General features: G+C 36.4%; 1 protein-coding gene across 6 annotated transcripts in view; it reads left to right on the top strand.

Moving 5' to 3' along the window:
• LOC148673258 (ceramide transfer protein) overlaps positions 1-18,179 on the top strand; it is a 60,350-nt gene extending 42,171 nt beyond the window's left edge. For 2 of the 6 annotated variants that reach the window (XM_088629658.1, XM_088629663.1), the window contains exons 7-19: positions 939-1,096; positions 4,788-4,880; positions 5,230-5,316; positions 6,836-6,928; positions 7,008-7,043; positions 8,000-8,077; positions 10,105-10,200; positions 13,244-13,376; positions 13,475-13,545; positions 13,806-13,934; positions 14,515-14,644; positions 14,753-14,889; positions 15,986-18,179. In XM_088629658.1, the coding sequence (XP_088485784.1) occupies positions 939-1,096; positions 4,788-4,880; positions 5,230-5,316; positions 6,836-6,928; positions 7,008-7,043; positions 8,000-8,077; positions 10,105-10,200; positions 13,244-13,376; positions 13,475-13,545; positions 13,806-13,934; positions 14,515-14,644; positions 14,753-14,880 (1,232 nt within the window). In that variant the 3' untranslated portion in view covers positions 14,881-14,889; positions 15,986-18,179. Of the gene's footprint in view, positions 1-938; positions 1,097-4,787; positions 4,881-5,229; positions 5,317-6,835; positions 6,929-7,007; positions 7,044-7,999; positions 8,078-10,104; positions 10,201-13,243; positions 13,377-13,474; positions 13,546-13,805; positions 13,935-14,514; positions 14,645-14,752; positions 14,890-14,986 lie in introns of all 6 variants that reach the window. The other 4 variants (XM_088629659.1, XM_088629660.1, XM_088629661.1 and 1 more) reach the window with 4 other exon arrangements.
• Positions 18,180-19,310: the final 1,131 nt, after the last annotated feature.

The following is a 19,310-nucleotide window of genomic DNA, read 5'->3' on the forward strand; positions in this document are numbered from 1 at the left end:
TGAGGATTTATTGCATAAATGCCGTCCAGCTCTTTATATGAGATCTGCTGATTCAGATCTTCTTACTGTACTGATGAAATAATCAAGCTTCACACAGTGAACAGCAGAGCTTTTTATGTTGTATTATAGAACTCATTGACCCAGTATGTGAAAAACTGTGACTGTTGGCATTTGTAAAACACATATAAAGGTCTAACTTTTCACTAAATAATTTAATTTTACTGTTGGTTTCATAAATGTGCACTTTGAGATTGTTGAAAGTCAAAGTTATTTCTTTTATTGTTATTAAATAGCAATCAATGAGTCACATACTGTAAAAAAACACCCATCGTCACTGTCAAGATTTTAAAACTTTTCACCTTTTTTAGTACTGTACTTGTAGCATTCCTTTTTTGTAATATAAACAACACCTTTGCTTATACTGTATTGAGGAAAAAGTGTGTATCTTTCATTCAGTGTGTCAAGGTTTAATGGCTGTACTGTACTGTAATCACTGCTGAAATGTCCAAGAAGCAATTGTTTGTTTTAGTGTAGCAGTGTTTACTAAATATAATCATATATCCTCCAAATGAAACTGTTAACACTAGTCAGCTCCGGATTTGCTTGTGTTCACTCTTTAACACAGAACCATGTGAGAATGTAGGATTTAAATCTGGTAGATTTTATCACCACCTTCTAAAGTATTTGAAATGTATTCTTCAAATGTGCAAATGCAAGTAATGCTGTAGCATTGCAATGTTGCTAACTCAAGAAATGGTAAATCTTAATTTCTGAAATATTGTTCTCCTGGATTATTTCACAATGAGAAAATCAGTTGATTGCTGGTTTACTTTGAAGTAGAGCTTGTATTTAAAGTAGATTGATGCTCTATTTATCTATTAAAAGGTTAGTGAATAGTGAATGACTGAGTTAAGGAGGTGCTTTTTTATTTTTTCTAGTATTTCCATGTGTAAATCCCAAAGGAATCAATGGCATTGACTTCAAAGGTGAAGCTATCACATTCAAGGCCACCACTGCTGGGATCTTAGCAACTCTCTCGCACTGTATTGACCTCATGGTGAAGCGTGAGGATAGCTGGCAAAAGAGACTGGACAAGGTAAAGTCCCCTTTCTGTTCAGCTTTCCTGTTTTTCTGTCATTTCTTATCTCTGTTTTTTTAAGTATTGTAGTTTATCTGTACCAAACCAATCCATGAAAAATAGTTCTGAAAACTGAGCACAAAGGACAACAAAGAGGGAAAGCGGGGTCAAGAGGTCTAGATAAAGTAAAAGGCACTCTAAATACTTTTAATTATACTTTATGGAAAAGGATTCAAGCATGGTCAATAGGGCACGGTACCATTTGTCCTTAATCCGAAAATGTCATTGTGGAAGACAGAGCTGATGGGATTCTGTGCTTCTGCCATCTGTATGTAGGACTTACACTGATATCCAACATTCAGAATCACTCTGAGAATGATACGTGTTTGATATGGCAGATCCCTTCAAGAATACTTTTTCTTGGGAAGCTTTGTAAAACTCCCCAATTGTTGTTGAATTAAAAAAAATGAAAATAGTTCATTCTGCACGGTTTCAGCTTATAAGGAGGGAAAAATACTCAACATTCAGCTATGAGCACTGAAGGGCTTTTTTATTTTGTTAGACTTGGACAATAATTCTTGGTGCTGCTGACAATTTCTCACTCGCTGTGAGCAATGTAAGGTGCAATGGTGAATAACCAACACTAGGTTATTCATAGCCACATTAGGGTTTAGGGCTTCCGTTGTGTTTTGGAATAGAAAGTCCTGTCACAAGAAGCAGCCAGCTGACCATATGGATCCAAATTTTATCCAGATTATAGAGCTCACAACCTCTTCTAAGCCATCACTCAAGACGATGTGATATGAGTCTGATCTGCTCAGTTATCACATTAAAGTTAGCAAAACTACATTCTTTAAGATATCCAGTCCACAGATTTTCATTTAATGAATGAATTGAGCTGACAATATGTACGTGATCAAATCAAGAAAAAAATGTTTTCTGTACAGTGCTACAACTTATAAAAATGCATTTCATAGACTGTATGGTTCTCTAGAAAAAGTATCTGACCTATGTTATACAATTGCAGTAGTTTAGTGATTTGTCTGAATACAGCACCTCGCTTCATTTTGTTCAACTTCCCGAGTCATTTTTATTCTCCTTTGGTGATCTGTATATCACAGATGCTTGTTATACATAGCTACTGAGTGTGTTAAAATTAGTGTGAAATACACAGGTTTGAGTGAGACAGAAGACTGTATTGACAGCGGTCGAGAAACCAAGGGAAACCGTACTGAATGAATGTTAAATTGAGCAGTGCATGGCAGGTGTATTTAGTATTTCTGCACTTGGAAAGTGCTAACCCTGACATATAGTCAATGGTATGTAGCCATTTCTACATAATTCTTGAAGATGAAGAGTGTTTTATTATGTGCTGTGATCCTGAAATATGGATTTTTTACAATTTACTCAGCAAGAAAAACTTAAGAGTATGTCAAGTTTAAATGTATACAAATGTGAAATATGGGTTATGTCTTTAAGCTTCTTATACTTCATAAAGGCAGTTGCCTTCTCTGAGGACTAAGAAAACTATGAAAAAATGTTTATGGGCTTTGAAATACCAGTTCCTTAGTTTTCAGGAATAGGTGGCAGTATTGTTGTCCTGTGACACTGGAGTGTTAGAGATTTCTACTGGCAGATTAAAATCTGTAGTTTCACCTCTTTAATTAAACAAGTATGTTTGCCTAATATTGAATCTTTAATTGAACTAATATGTATGTATGTATTTTTTAAGTTGCTTTTTAAATGCAATAATTAGATCTGAAAACTGCTGAAACATTCAAATATTTTTTTTAGTTCAGTTAACTGTTCAACTATATAAAGTCTCCACTTGAGAGGCTGAAAAGCCCTTCGCAATATTGCATATCACAATTATGCAGGTTATTACATAATTATATACAGTTGAGTTAATTTTACATTTAGTGACTATCCCAGGTTTTGATTTTACCATGTTTCAGGTTATCTTAACCTTGTTGAAAATATTTGATTCATGCTTATTTAATATTGGGAATCATTTATAAACTGACTCAGTACCCATAGTTTGCTTTTTTCTTTAATAAAACTCCTCTCACACACGTTTTTGGGGAAATGGCATGCTCAAGCAGCAGCTTAGAAAATGTCTACTAAGTAATTAATACAAAATTCCCTTTTGACTTATTAAAACAGAACCTATTTGTTTCAATATTGTTAAATGTGTTTAGGGAAAAAGCACTACAAGGGAGTAGTAACTTCACAAATGATGGAAGTTAAAGGTTTTGTTCCGATATGTGTAAGATTGTAGGTTTTCTTACATGAGAAGTTACATGATATTTGCTAATTGTCAAACTATCTGAATTGCAGCAAAGTTGGGAGTAATTCCAAGCTTTGTAAAGAGCACAGGATCATGTTTAGTCATTATTTTTAGTAGCTGTCCTAGATAGTTACACTTTCAGCTTTTCTTTTCCTTGATTAGGTGAGCTTCTAAGTGTGGAACTATGGCAGCGATTTCAGGTGCTTTTCATGAGGTTGCAAAACCTGTTTCACCATATCTCTCAGCAAACAGTCGAGCCTCAATACGTATGACAGGAAGTCCCTGCTCCTTGAAACTGCAAACTAAAGAGTGTTAAGTGTGTGGATCGTGGAGAAGTGAAACCTTGGATTAAGGGCTGATACAGACTTGTTTCCAGTGGTTTAATCGCCATACAAAAAGATGACTTCTTCGTCTCCAAGCTGGATACCATACCAGCTATCCTTCTGGAAGCCGAAGCAGCACAAGCCAGCAGGAACTATGAAACATGACAACCAGAAGTGGATTCCTTTGCGGGCACGGAGCGAGTTCTTCGCTGTATGTTTAAAAATGTCTGCATTTCAGGTTGACCTTATGGGGCAAGCTTAATCAGAAATTATTTTAACCCTTTGCTCAAGTGTTCTTTTACTGTTTTGTGCTTTAAAACATGGTGGAGATTTAAATAAATGTTTAAAACTAATTTAAAAGTCACTCCTTCATGCAAATAATATGACCTAAAACTATAATGACAGAAATAAAAGGTTTTATTAAAATTAGTTTTCTTTTAACTTTTTTTCAGTCACTGCAGATGGTTAGAAATCTTAAATGTAATACATTAAAGTTCCTTGTTTGTTTACTAGTCTTTGGGATCCTCAGTTACTATATTACAATACTGTTTGGAAGGCTGCCTTAATGATGACTTACATTTGTAGTCACTAATTCCTGTAACCATAGAAATAAACCATGTAGGGAAGATTGGTGTTGATGTTGGACAGTTTAGGACCTTAAATGTTCTCCGAGATCCAAGTTTACTTCGAGACAAGAGACAAGTGACAAGAATAATACATATCACCACTAGTTGGAAAAGTGCTTTGTTTTTTCTGGGTTATTTGTTACTTGAGCACAGAGTCCTAAAGCGAATTACTACTAGAGGCAGTCAAAACAACATCAGTAAAGCAGGAATGAATTGTAATTGTGCTTCATGATGGTAGGTTTAGTGCAGGTGGTTTTAAGTGACAAGATCTGAAGTATTTGAAAGTTCAGTTTCATTACTTCTTCTGAAGGACATAAATCTTCAGAACTCTTCCAACATATTGATGACATCCGTACTAAATGTGAATACCAGAACTGAAAACATTATTTGTTTAATTATAGTAGTGCGATGCAATTAATGATGATTGGAAATGCAGGATTAGTTGTTTTAATGATTGTTTTTCCCGTTTCAAGGAAATGGACAAAAGAAGGAGAGTTGAGGATGCATACAAAACTGCCATGACAGAGCTTAAAAAGAAATCTCACTTTGGTGGCCCTGATTATGAGGTATATTTGTCATTGCACTTTTTTCTGTTACTAAGAAATAGAACTAGAAGTCAAAATAGTATTTTCTGTTCTTCTGTTAATCTTGATTAAATATCAACATCAGGTAATTGAGGCGTATATGATGAATAGGCACTGCAGTAAAGCTTGTTTATGCAGTTGTTTGCCAAATGTAGATATTTTGGATAAACGTGCATGTTTTACATTACCAGTGAACATATTGGCTGAAATAGCTTCTTCTCATATAAATTTGCAGTATTACTTTTCTGAATATATATTTTTTTTATTTTGGAGGTTATTTTTTAAAATGTCCTGTTTGCTTTTATTTTTGTTTTTTTATCTAATTAAACAGGAAGGTCCAAACAGCCTTATTAACGAAGAGGAGTTTTTTGATGCCGTTGAAGCTGCCCTTGACAGACAAGACAAAATTGAAGAACAGGTAACTTTCTATAAAAAAAAATCTCTCTTGGCAAGAACTGGTTAGTATTTTTGGCTAATCATTCTGTGGTCTGTAGCTTCCATCACATATCGTGTCTTGAGTGTTGATTCAGTTATACTTTGGGACATCAAAGTGTGAGAAGGAACTGAACCAAAGGAAGAAAAAAGGCACTTAGCTGACATTATACTAAACTGAATGTCTTTATTTCTGTTGACTCATGAGTTAATTTCAATGAATGCACTTCACTTGACACCTAAGGAATGCAAAGCAGTGGAGACATTCATGGTACTGGATATCAGCTTACAATCAAAATGTTACACACATTATTACTATAATGGCCATCAAATAGTATTTGTTTTATGAGCATGTGCTATTGGAAGATTTGTCAGGTGACGTACACCATTCATATTACAAGTATAAACGTGAATACATTTCATATGTTTCCTGCATAAAACATAAGGTTTAATTTGACCTATTTACTCAAGAAATACTCAGAAGTGGAGTTGGAAGAAAGTTGCTTGTAGTTGTACTATCGAATACAGAGGGATTATTCCCTTTCTTCTAATTTAGAAGGAAATAGATACAGAAAAAAAAATATATTTCATTGCAGATGGAATATGCAAAGATTAGAGATATCTTTCACATAAAGGGTGCTGAGTAAAACTGGCCTATGAATTTGAACAGGGTTGAAATTTAAGGGCATCAAGGACATGAGATGATACAGACAAAAGATAGGTTTGTTGGCCCATGTAGACTGTTTTCAGCAGTTAATTAATCCAAGGATCTCATCCAGCCATTTTTTAAAGCCAGGGTATCTACTTCAACTACTTGACTGGGTAGCTTGTCCTTTCTCCAACAGCCCTTTTCATCCTCCTGATTTTGAATTATGTTGTCCATCACATTGAATCACAGTCCTAGGGATTCACTAACAGTCAGAGCTTAAAGTCGTTGTTTTTGTTCTTGCACTGTGTTCAGGTGTTAAATTCCAGTCAACTGAAGGTCACTGATGTTTTAAAATGTAGTGTCAAAATGTATGATTTATAATAAGTGATGAAGTGCTATTTGTGTAAAACAACTGTACTAAAATATGGAGAAACATTCTTCTGGGTTCATCTCACTTATGCACAAACAGACTGAACACTTTTTACTACCACCATCGCCTCATCATATTGTTCCTTGGTATCCCACAAATTCACATATATCATAATTGTGGAACTGGCCCTCTGTTGAGAAACACTGTACAGTGGCATGGCAGGATAGTGCTGTTTCCTTACAAATACACATACAAGACCAAGCTTGGGCGCTACAGGATTTACAGGTTCTTTCTGCAGTCATGTACAGTATGCTCATTTCTTTGACAAGTCTGTGTGGATATGCATACATCATGAAATCCATTTAAAAACGCATTAGGATCTGTTGGTTCCATTGGTTGTATTATTAATGTCTCTTAGTGTATACAGTCGATACTTCCTGTGGCAGGAGAAGTAGTTAATCTTGACTTTTCCCCCTTTATTTACAGTCCCAGTCTGAGAAGACCAGGATACACCGGCCCACTGCAGTGCCTTCTGATGATGCCTACTCAGCCATTGGCAAACACAGATTCGGCCAAAAGGTATTTTCTTCCCTTTTGTATTTGCATCTGACTACATTGATTTAAATCCTGGAAACCTTGGAAATCTGTTCTTTTCTAGAATTCCAGTGCCCTCCAAAAGAAATGGGACGACAAAGTAAGAACAGATATTTCTGCTTTACAGTGTTCGCATTTTATTTTTTCATAACTCCATTTTATCTTATAAGTATGGAAACGTTTTTGTGTTTCTGCCAGTGACCAAAAGTATTATATTAGAAGTAGTGACTCATTCATTTAGTAAAAAGGTCAGTATTTGGTTGCATATCTCTGCAAGGCGATAACTGCATGATGTCTTCAAATCAGTCCAACCAAAGTATTTGTATAATCATTTGAAATACTGTTCCCTTTGCAGCTGCCACTTTGAGATCTTGCCTGTTCTTGGGGTGTTCTGACTTGATTTTTTTTTTTTTATGGATGCAGTGTATTCTCAGATTGATTTAAATCTGGAGATTGATGTGGCCAGTCTAGGATTTTCTACTTTTATTTTTCTCTCAATGATCTCCTTGGCTGCCACGACCTTTGTTCTTTGGAGTCATTATCATGCAACATGGTGAAGCAGCACCCAAAAACAATAGAAGGATTCTTTTCTGCCTAAGCAGACAGAATGTTTCTGCCGACTTCAGAATTCATTCATTATTTCAACATGAATCAAGAAGAATGAGGCAGTTCCAGAGGTGACTATGCATGCTCTGGCCATGGCATTACCACCACTTTTGGAGGGCACTATGTGCATTTTTATTTGTTTATGGTAATGAGTACAGTCTGTAAGAGCAGAGATGAGTTTTTCACCATGTTTGCCAATATTATTTTAAAAATGTATAAGCAGATGCACAGTCTCCTATAATGATTCCAGCATTGAGTGGTTGCAGCTTGTCAATAAATATGGCATGAATACAACACAGGAGGTCAATGTGCCTAGTATTCATTCATGGCTTTGCTTTTTGCTTATGGTTTTCCTCCCAGTCATCTCGGGTGAAAGCTGTTGATTGAATGCTTTGTTGTGCTTTTGTTCTGATTCCCGGGTTTTTTTTTCTTTGTCTGTCTTTGTGGTAGCCCTATAGTCGCTCTTCCTCCATGTCTTCCATTGATCTAGTCAGTGCCTCTGATGATGTTCACAGATTCAGCACCCAGGTACTGTATTCAGACAGAGAGGTCTCTGGTATCTTTCTGCATTGTACCATATAGTTATGAGATGAGACCCTCTAACAGCATGCAGTTTGTTTTATCTTCCCTCTAACAAGCAAAAAACAAACTTCAGAGTGTGAGTTGACATTTTCCCTGATGTAATACCACTTTGTAAAAATGTGTTTTCTTTAATTAACCAGCTTCCTTGTTTTCCAGAAGTACTCCTTTTTATTTAACTTGTCCTGAAGGGAAACATTTACTAAATTTACTAAATTTTGTAATCCAAAGTGGGTGCATGCAAATCAGGGTAATGTCATAGTGAAAATGAAGGCTGTCACTTTTGTAAAGCTTGTACAATAGTCCTAGTCACTCTTGAACATAAATCTGCCATTTGTATCTGTAAATGTAATTCCAGCATTGCCAGAGAATGGAAGGCAACAGCTCCTTGATTTTTCTTTTCCAGTCAAAGGATTAATAACATTTTTAGAGTTATTTTTCCCCTGTACCGTGGGGATCCCAGCAGTGTACTTGTTAAGTTGATTGTGACCCAAAGTACTGGTTCAGTGCTTTTCTTGGAATTTAGGGACCATTATTATTTAGATCACAAGCAGGCACTGTGAAATCAGTGGCTTTGTTCTACAGAATTGAACTTGAAGATCTTTAAGTCTCATAATTTGTTTAAAACTAACATAAGTTTATCATTACTGGATTTCTTGACATTGTTTATTCCCATAAATCTTACGATAGATGACATAAGGCTGTGTAAAAATAAATCTCAAAACAAAGTAAAGGGATGTTTCTCTTAACACCAGAATAGAGTTCCCATCATTGCTATTGAACTCTGTGTGAGTTTTTTTTTCAAAATTGCTAAGTTAGTAAATGAGTGGTCAGGTGTCATGTAATTTGAATTTAATGGCACCTTTTTATAAGCTGTTTGAAAAGGAGTGAAAATTGAGGAACCTTGTTTTCTATCTCGCATTGTAATATTCGTAAGATACCAATTAATTATATACAGTTGTGACTACACAAAACATTAGCCAAACAGCTCTTTTGGTTATTTATAAAATTAAAAATGAACCTATTCTCTGGTTAACCTTATAAGTCATGAATGTTTAAGTGATCTCAAGTTTGTTTTCTGGCCTTCCTTTAAGGAATAGCTGGATGAGATCTCTGAATCAATTACCTACTAACCACCAAAGAAACTTGATGAGCCGAATAGCCTTCTCCCTTTTTTAACTGTTCTTTAGTCTTTATTTTACTGAATGCAAAATAAAGCACAAGTAACGTTATTTCTGCTGGAAGCTGTGATGAAGTCACTTGAAATAAATTTCAAATTCAAAATTCTCAGAAGGTGAAGTGTGGAGTCTCTGCAGATCTTTAGTCTCTATAAATATTCAGCTTGACATTTTAAGCATCCATAAAAATAACAAATAGAGTATTAATAGTGTCACTACTATATTGGCATTTTGTATTGTAAATACAGTATAATACTGCGACTGATGATCAAGCATCATGAATTATGAGGAGTGAATGATTAGGTACAGGGTGAACCTATATGAACCTATATACTGTGAACTTTGTGCAACATTCACACTAAATAGATCACAGAATAGTCCATGTCCAAGAGTTAGTTTTTAAGAGTAGGCTTCCCGATGAACTTACATAGTACTTAGTCTGTGTAAGTAATCAGATAATATAGTAAGTGCTTAATCTCTTATTTTTTAAGGGAAGTTGTAGTGATTTAATTAAAGGAAATGAGTTTCATGGTCAGAAAATCAGTTTTTAAAATTTGAGGTTTTGTAAACGGCTGTGAACAGGTACGGCGCAGTGTGCTATGTACTGTATAATCTGCTGTTTTGCTTTCGTCTGCCTTTTTTCTGCAATTTGAATACTGGCTGCGAGATAAAATGGAAAACTGCACAGAAGTAGGTTTCAAACGGGAACCGGATTTCAGACCACCGAATATCACGCCACGTGGAGACAATCAAATGTTGGAAGCGTTTTTCTCATGAGTGACATTATTTGTGTTACAGGTTGAAGACATGGTTCAGAACCACATAACGTACTCCTTGCAGGATGTTGGTGGAGATGCTAACTGGCAGCTGGTGGTGGAAGAAGGAGAAATGAAGGTAAAGGGGACCTGACATGGGTTTCTAACTAGCCTAATACAGCAGCACGCACATTAGCACCTGAATAAGGGGAAGAACAATATTAATAATATTGATAATGAATAGTAGTAATGATAATAAATGCAGATAATAAGAGTAACACTCATAGTAGATGTTATAGTATAGTATCTTATAGTATATATAGTGTTATAATGTATTCAGAACTATAGATTTCCCTTTTAATTGAGGGGAGAAATCACTAAACATAATCCATTCTGCTACTTTGTTTTGGATAGAATTTGTATAGGTATAAACAGGAGTGGAGTAGATGCAGTGGGGAACGTATCTCAGGAAATTTATTTTTGTAGTTAATGTTTTTATAATGTAGACAATGAAGGTGTACGTGTGGATAATTATACAGTTGTGGCCACAAATATTGGCACCCATGCACATTTTTCAAATAATGCAACATTTCTACCAGAAAATTGTTTAAATAAAAAAATCTTTTGGTATCCACATATGTATTTCTTTGGTTTGCAGTGGATCAAAACAACCCCCCCCCCGCCCAAAAAAAGCTGAATAATTTACTAAATCTTAGCTTATTCCACAGGAAATCCTAAAATGGCCCGGACAATATTATTGGCACATTCTACAAGTAGTTAGAAATAGATTTCAAGCAGGTGATTCTCCTTTACTTTGGAATTGAACTCATCTGTGGTAAGTTGCCAGGCGCCTGCAATATAAAAATAACTCATTTAACCAGTTTGAGTAGGGAAAACGACTCGTTCTCCTGTTTTGTGTCACTGTGTGTACCACAATGAGCATGGACAAAAGACAGAAAACCAAAGAATTGTCTGAGGAGGTCAGACACAAGATTGTAGCCAAGCATGGACAATCTCAAGGCTACAAGTCCATCTCCAGAGACCTTGATGTTCCTGTTTCCACCGTACGTACAGTAATGTTATGAAGAAGGTTAAGGCCCATGGCACTGTCGACATCCTCCCTGGACGTGGCTGCAGGAGAAAACTTGATCAAAGATTCAGCGAAGGATTGTTCGAATGGTGGAGAAAGCAGCTCGATCAACTGCCACAAAGATTCAAGCTGACCTTCAGACACAAGGTATGACAGTTTCAACTCGCACCATCCGTCGCCAACTCAATGAAAAGGAGGCTATATGGTAGGAGAGCCAGGAGGACCCCACTGCTGAGAGAGAGACATAAGAAAGCCCAACTGCAATTTGCCAAAGCACATGCCAAAATCCTTCTGGGAGAATGTCCTGTGGACAGATGAGAACAAATGAGAGATTTTTGGTTAAGCACTTCATCTCTGTTTATAGAAAACAAAACGAAGCCTTCTATGAAACATAGAGGAGTTTTTTGGGGGGTTGCTTTGCTGCTACTGGCACTGGGTGCCTTGAACATGTGCATGGAATCATGAAATCGTGAGAATACCAAGGCATTTTGGAGCACAATGTCATACCCAGTGTCAGAAAGCTGGGTCTCCGTCGAAGGTCATGGGTCTTCCAGCATGACAATGACCCCAAACACACATCAGAAAGCACCCAGGAATGGTTCAAGACAAAATGCTGGACTGTTCTGAAGTGGACTCATTGCTGAACATCATAGATTGCATCCAGATCTAAATCCCGTTGAAAACCTGTGGAGAGATCTGAAAACAGCAGTTGGGAGAAGGCACCCTTCAAATCTGGGAGAACTGGAGCCGTTTGCACAAGAAGAGTGGGCTACCAGTACAGAGGTGCAGGAAGCTCATCAATGGCTAGAGGAAGCACTTGATCGCAGTTATTTTGACCAAAGGCTGTGCTACCAAATATTGCATCTGGGGTGTCAATAATTTTGTCAATACCATCTCTTTTTGTTTTCTGATTTAAAAGGATATGTTAAATCCTGAATCAAAAACAAAGATTCTTTAACTGTTAACAGTGAAATAAAGATTTGTGGAGACCAAATACTTTGGTATTTAGAATAAAGGCCTGATGTCGGCAGTGTTTGGCTGGCATGATGCACATTCTACTTCTTAGTAATGGATTTCAGTGTAATCAAAAGAGTAAAACAGCCTTCTCATGATCTACAACTCTGCCTTTTATGTTTAATTTGTTATTGGATTTTCAGATAAGCTAAAATAATATTTGATGATATCACATACAATTACAAACAAATGTTAACAAGCATCATGATATGGCAGACTTAGCAGAAGAAGGAAGGCACAGTCTTCAAGATCTTTCAAACATGTCTGGGTCAAACTGCAAGCTCTTACAGTATGTTTAAGAAGGGCTGCCAGGCAAATAAAGTTTTGTATTTGAGCCATGTAGTTTTACTACCTTTTATCCCTGTTTAAGACAAAGGCCAAATTGTCTTAAGGCTGTGTGAGTTGTGGCATAACATTTCAATATCAATCTGAGGGAACATACAAAGGCAGATGTATTTACTCTCAAGTTAGCCCACTTTTATTACAAACCATTACAATAATTTTTAGACCATTCAAACTATTCTTTTGCACATTAACTGGATTCCAGTAGCACATGGGTTGAAGAATCTTAAGAACTTCAAATGTATTTACATGTTATGATGATTTTTAATCTATATCAGTTTGGAGTTGATTAAGTAGATTCTAAATATAGCCCTTAATGAAAGTGTCATAATTGAAAGCTTAGAGAATTGAGGGTGGGTCAATACTTTTATAAGGCACTGTTTTTTTCCCATCACTTAAATTAGTAAGGGAATCTCAATGGTTCCATATTCTTTTTCAAGAATAAACAGTGTGAAGTCTCTGCTGCTAACGTTTTTCAAGTACATGCTTTCTCCAAAAGTCTGAGGTCCTTTCAGATTGAGTGAGCAATGAGCCACTAGGTGGCACTCAAGGCTAAATGTTACAAAGTCATGTTCTCTTATCGGTCTTGGAGAATTAGAAACCACATCCTTTTCCCATTATATACTAAATAACGTAATAGGAAAAACAAATGATCCCCGAATATTAAGGAGTTTGCCATTCTAGTAAAAACTGAGATTGAGGTAGCATGTTAACTTTTATCAATGGTGTGTTGCAGGTGTACAGGAGAGAAGTTGAAGAAAATGGAATAGTCCTAGACCCCCTAAAAGCCACACATGCTGTGAAAGGTGTCACTGGGCATGAGGTTTGTCATTATTTTTGGAACGTTGAGGTCCGTAACGACTGGGAAAGTAAGTCCATTTTCTAATGTCTATTACATGTTTAAAGCTTCTGAACATTTTTGTTAAGAGAGAAGTTCTACATAACGTGTTGTTTTTTTTCTTTTCAGCAACAATTGAAAACTTCAATGTGGTGGAAACGTTATCAGATAATGCCATCATAGTCTACCAGACTCACAAGGTATTCCATAGTGCTGCCTTACTTTAATATGTCGGAACCATGTAAATAGATAAACGTGTTCATTAATATTTTGAATGGTTTTAACTGGGTTTTCCCAGAAAGAGTTTCAGGCAACCAGAATTCTTAAGGAAACTCTCCCATAAACATAAGCAGATCTCCAGGTCTTGCATATTGCTGTGCTTTCTCAGGAAGTCAAGGTGTCTGAGCTAACTGGACTTTTTCATGGTGTTTCAGGCATTAATTTTTATTTTATTTTTCAGAGAGTGTGGCCTGCCTCACAACGAGATGTTCTGTACTTGTCTGCAATCAGGAAAATTATAGCAAACAATGAAAATGATCCCGATACATGGATTGTCTGTAATTTCTCTGTAGATCACAATAATGTCCCTGTAAGTACTGAAAATGTAGTAAATTCACATCAAACAGCTATTTGTTTTTACTATTTTAACAAAAAAGCCACTTTTTTATGACCTGAGTTGAAAGTGTTTTATGGTATGAAAGATGTAATGGTTGTTGCACTTGACTATCCAAGTCTGAAAGGGAAAAAAAAACTTCACATGAGTATCACCTAAGAAGGATATACTGAATTTGTTTTTGCTCTGCAGAAGCCTATTTCACAGATATGCTGTCACAGAAATCAGACTTCACTCGTCTGCCATAAAACACCAAGCACATAATAGATCCATAAACACCTTTGTACAGTATTTGTGGTCTTGATAATATGTATCATATACCAGCGCAGAAGGGCAGATGTTTATCACTGATTAGGAACTACTGAAAATTGAATGTCCCCTGTTAGCAAGGTTGCTCGTTCTGTTAGGACCAAGGTAGATGGTCGTTTGCATAGGAGTATGCCTTTAAGCTTGGGTCAGTTGTCAGTTCATCAGTTTCACGTCAACTGGACGAGTGAGTGAGTGTTTTCCTAAATACCTGTTTAATGCATTTTATGCCTCCTGTTATTCCTGATAGCTCACCAATAGGTGTGTCCGTGCCAAAATCAATATAGCCATGATCTGTCAGACACTGGTCAGCCCACCTGAAGGCGACAAGGAGATCAGCAGGGATAACATCCTCTGTAAAATTACTTATGTGGCTAATGGTAAGTGATGCCATTTTATAGTTTTAACGCAATGTAGAATTTGTTTTCAGGGTATTTCTTTTCCAATTAATGAGAGTAATTTAATAATCTCTTATTACTTTTGTGCAGTTAATCCAGGTGGCTGGGCACCTGCCTCAGTCCTCAGAGCAGTGGCAAAGAGGGAGTATCCCAAATTCTTAAAGCGCTTCACATCATACGTCCAAGAAAAGACTGCGGGGAAGCCCATCCTTTTCTGATGTAAGCAGGTGTGTTTCTCTCTCTTGACTATCGCCAAATCACTCCACTGCAAAAGTTTTTTTTAATATTCTAAAATCAAATCGATTCGTTTTTTGTTACATTCAGCTGATTTGGAATAGCCAGCGGTGAGTTTTCCACTTCTCAGCCCATGGCTACTAAAACTGAGGAGAATGAGGAAATGCAGGCCGACTCCTCTGATCTGCCCATCTTCGAGCCACTGAACCTTCAATCCATCACAGGCTTTACAGCCTTGTACCAGTGGTTCAGCGCTGATTGGAGGAGACTTCCAGCGCCGACAGCACTGCAGACTGCAGACAGCCCTGGCCACATAATCCCACCTTTCCCTCCGTGGCACACAGCCGATCATGTGCCATCAATAGGGGAGTCTCAGTCACTCAGACTCAAACCCGTGATTATAGAGCTCAGTCTGTGTTTAGATGAGCTTCTCCTCTGGTTGAGCCACTTGGCTGTCTTAATAATTTAAGCTTTGAGGTGTTAAAAACAGTCACAGCCATTGCTCAACAAAATTTACAGGCAACTCCAATCCCTAATGTTTTTTTTAACATGAATTCATTTAATATGTTTCATTCCTGTATTTAAGCAGTTCATTTATATGTTTTTTTTTCCAGTTGTTGAGCAAGAATTCCTCACAATGTCCTTTTCTACAGATTGTACTGGATGTAGTTTGCACTCATAACTAAAATATCTATCATTTTTGTAATAATAAAAAACAAACTTGCATCCAGAGGGGCAATGAATACATTAAATTAAGATCTATGGAAGATCCAGTGATTACTTATTAACCTTTAATAGCAGGTATGTCATTAAGTAAAAACTGAAAAGGCTGACTTGTTAGTTGTTGGTTTGCTATAGAAAATAACATCCTGTAGACTGCATTTAATAGCACATCAGAGTGGTTTGGAATAGGTTTGATTCTTGAAAAAATTCACTAACACCTCACACTTGTTACGTTTTTTTCCATGTTTATTCGGATTTGTATCGGTTTACTTCAGTGGTATTACAATCTTACTAAAACTGTACCTGTAAGATCTTTGAACCTCGAGGACAAAGTGATGAAAGAAACCTATGTCTTGTGTCTTTCAGTGATTTGCCTCCTCTCACTGCCAAGTCCCACAGCGTGCTTTTCTCCGGGTGATTTAGACAAGGCTGTGTAGACATTCCAGATCTGGAGGAGCTGGACACAGCAGAAGCAGGCGGTGGCACTTTCTGTCTCTAGACTGTTCAGAGGCTGTGACCTGCGGTGCCCAAGTGTGGGAAACAAAGCAGCTTTGGTCAGAATATCCAACACTATCTGTACTCTGCAAGCTCCTCTTACTGCATCAGTGTGTAATAAGTACATCTTTACAGCTGTCGTTTATGTTGCTGTAGTGGAGACAGTTCAAAATGAAATCTTGATTTTTACAAACTGTGGTTCAATGGCTTTAATAACTCACATGTTACAGTAGACCTGCAATAATAGCCAAAAAGATAAATATTGCAAAAAATACATATTAAAAGAGATTTATATGGTCATTTTGGAGGTCTAAAGTAAATTGTTTCTATTTTGGTCTGGCTTTTGTAAATGTCCAGTTTTTTGTTTTTGTTTTGCTATGTATAATCACTGATCTCATGGCTTACTTTCATGCTGCTAATTTTTCTAAAAATAGCTCGCCTTTTCTTAAAGAATCGTCTTGTTTGTAATACTTGTTGAGGGCTGTTATTGATCTATGACTTGGCCTTTTCTTCCCTCTCTCTCTTGTGAAGACCAGCAATGTGTCTGATGGAGAAAGAGTTTGAAAAGCTTTATTTTTTTTTCAGAAATCTCTATATTTCTACCGTGGTTTTAGTTGTACACGTTATACAAATGTGATGTGATGAAAAAAGGCATAAAAATCTAAAAAAAAAAAACTGGCAATATGGAATACATAACTTATCTCCTGAAGCTGGTGGAGCAGATCTATCTTGATTGCAGGAGAAGCATTGAACGGGAAGCTGGAGAGCACAGTGTACGAGTTTTCAAGTCAAGCAATAATTAGTTTGGCCTTGAGAAAAGCATCACGTCATGATCTAATTGAAAGTGCATTATTAAATTTGATCTGTTACAAATTCACAAAGGATTGGATCTTAGCAATCCAAGGTTACAAACTTGAATGCCCCCTTTCAACACACACTTTGTATACCACTGCATCTTAAGAATTATTAATCTGGAATGTACAGAATTAAGATAAATTTTACCAATTCCCCAGTTTTGCTGTGTTGGCATATACATGTTAAGCATACACTTTTTACATATCTTTTTATCAAACATTTCATGTTTATAGAAATATGTACCTGGACAGTAATTGATTTAGTGTTCTAAATCGGTTCTTTAGAAAGCAAGAAATTCTTGGGTCCGTGCTCCAGTAAAATCACTAGAGAAGTGCCTCTGTCTTCATCTTAGTAGGATGTATGATTTACTGCTGAATTCTATATGTCCAACAGACAAACCTTTTAAGAGCAAAGCCTTTTTAGCATGTTTCTTTTTGCAAAGATTGGTTTATATTACAATGTAAGGGGAAAAACATTTCACTTGATTTATTACCTCAAGATTAATTTTTATCTAATATTGTAAATTTGCAATCAGCAGGGACAATGTCACTTTAGTGTATTCTTCCTGTGTTGGGAGCTTTTCACAAATTAGTTTTTATGTCCAAATGATTCCTAGCGTGAAGTATATTGGTAAACCTTCCACTAATCGGGCAAGAGAAGTGATATGCAATAAATCAGTTGCATAGGATACAATGAACAATGAGATGGTGTGTGGGGAGTTCACAAGAAGTGTGTATATCTTGATAGCGTTATCATTAGTTGCATTTGCATAAAATGCGATGTAATTAAGACATATTCTGTAAATAAAAAGATTACACTAAATGAGCAGTCTGGGGTGAATATACCGTGCATTCAACGCATGATTAATATTGATCTGTCTTCAAGGAAGGATATTCTCAAATATCCTGATTGAGCAGTACTGTTGCCCAGACCACTCTTCTCTTGCCTTTGGATTTCTGACATGAAAATATGTTTAAAGTACTTTTGGGAGTGTATAGACTAGTTGTGTTTTATAGAAGCTTTATTATCTTGGTTATATTCTATACAAAGAAATGCCAGTCCTTATGTCACAATGGTATTGATCTGTACAAAACAAATAATTGAATCAACTTGTATGATAGCAAAAAAAAAAAGTTGAGCTCTCTTCCATGTTATATCTAATTGAATACAGTATTTAAAATTGAAGGGTATTAAAAATAATAGACCGATATTTTGTATGGCGTCTTCTTGAATAGCACCTCTACATATTGATGACATGCTGTTTTACCGAATTGCAGATGCTTAATTCACAGTGTAAGGAGTGTAACCATAACCTGATATACTGCAGTTTTATGTGAGCTGATCTCTCTTAACATCAGGGAGAAACTTTGGGTGCAAATCAAAATTAACTGGGTTTCAGAAATGATTCTAACCAATTTTACTGGATGGTGATGGATAGTATAGATGCACACTCTCATCTACCTACAGTTGCAAAGCAAGCAGTTACAATGAAGAGGGCTTTACTGCAGCTAGTGTTTTTTTTTGTTCAGATGAGACCTCTGAGATTTAACCAGTAGTTGGCTTCTTTGCTGGTGAGATGTGATGAAGTGAGAGCTGATTGGCTGTCTCTGCTCTGGTGAGTGTAGCTCATGGGTGACGTTGCTTCAGGAGGGATTGTCAAAGATGGCCAACTGCATCTTGAGCTCCAAACTGGTCAAGCTTACTGAATGTCATTCTCTTGAATGATGGGGGCTTTTTTTCTGTTCTTTACGGTTCATAGTATAACCCAGCATACCAGCAGATATCCTAAATAGTATTTTTCTAAAGACAGTGCAGGTGTCTGCTTCGTATATGAATAAAAAATAGGCTTTTCATAAAATTTTACATTTTGCTGTGAAACAAATCCCTTAAGATATAAGGACATAAGGTCCTTTACATATTTAATGAAAATAAAGGAAGGAAACATTTACAGCAGACCATGTTAAAATCTATAGCCAGTCTTTGCTTTGCTAATAGTTTAGAGAAGCAAGCTTTGTTAATTTTTAACTGAGGCACATCTATTTATGAGGGAAAAAAAACTGAAAGATTTTCATATGAATTCATTTTAAAACACAATTGTATACCCCATGGTAGTTCTTGTGTTCCATTTGCATAATTTATTCCGTTTGCTTAATAATAGTTGGAGACACACTCTGGATTTAGTGATTTTAAACAGTGTAATAAAGTATTCCCAGTCAGCTCACCTTATGAAAATGCATACAGATGCAAAGCTGGTTGATCTGCTGGTCTACTTGCACAAATATTTTTGATGCTCTTCATTGCAAAATTGTTTTATAGAAACTTCACTGCAAATGGCAGAGAA

The sequence above is a fragment of the Lepisosteus platostomus genome, chromosome 4, assembly GCF_059453375.1.
Source record: "Lepisosteus platostomus isolate fLepPlt1 chromosome 4, fLepPlt1.hap1, whole genome shotgun sequence".
Taxonomy (NCBI): Eukaryota; Metazoa; Chordata; class Actinopteri; order Semionotiformes; family Lepisosteidae; genus Lepisosteus; species Lepisosteus platostomus.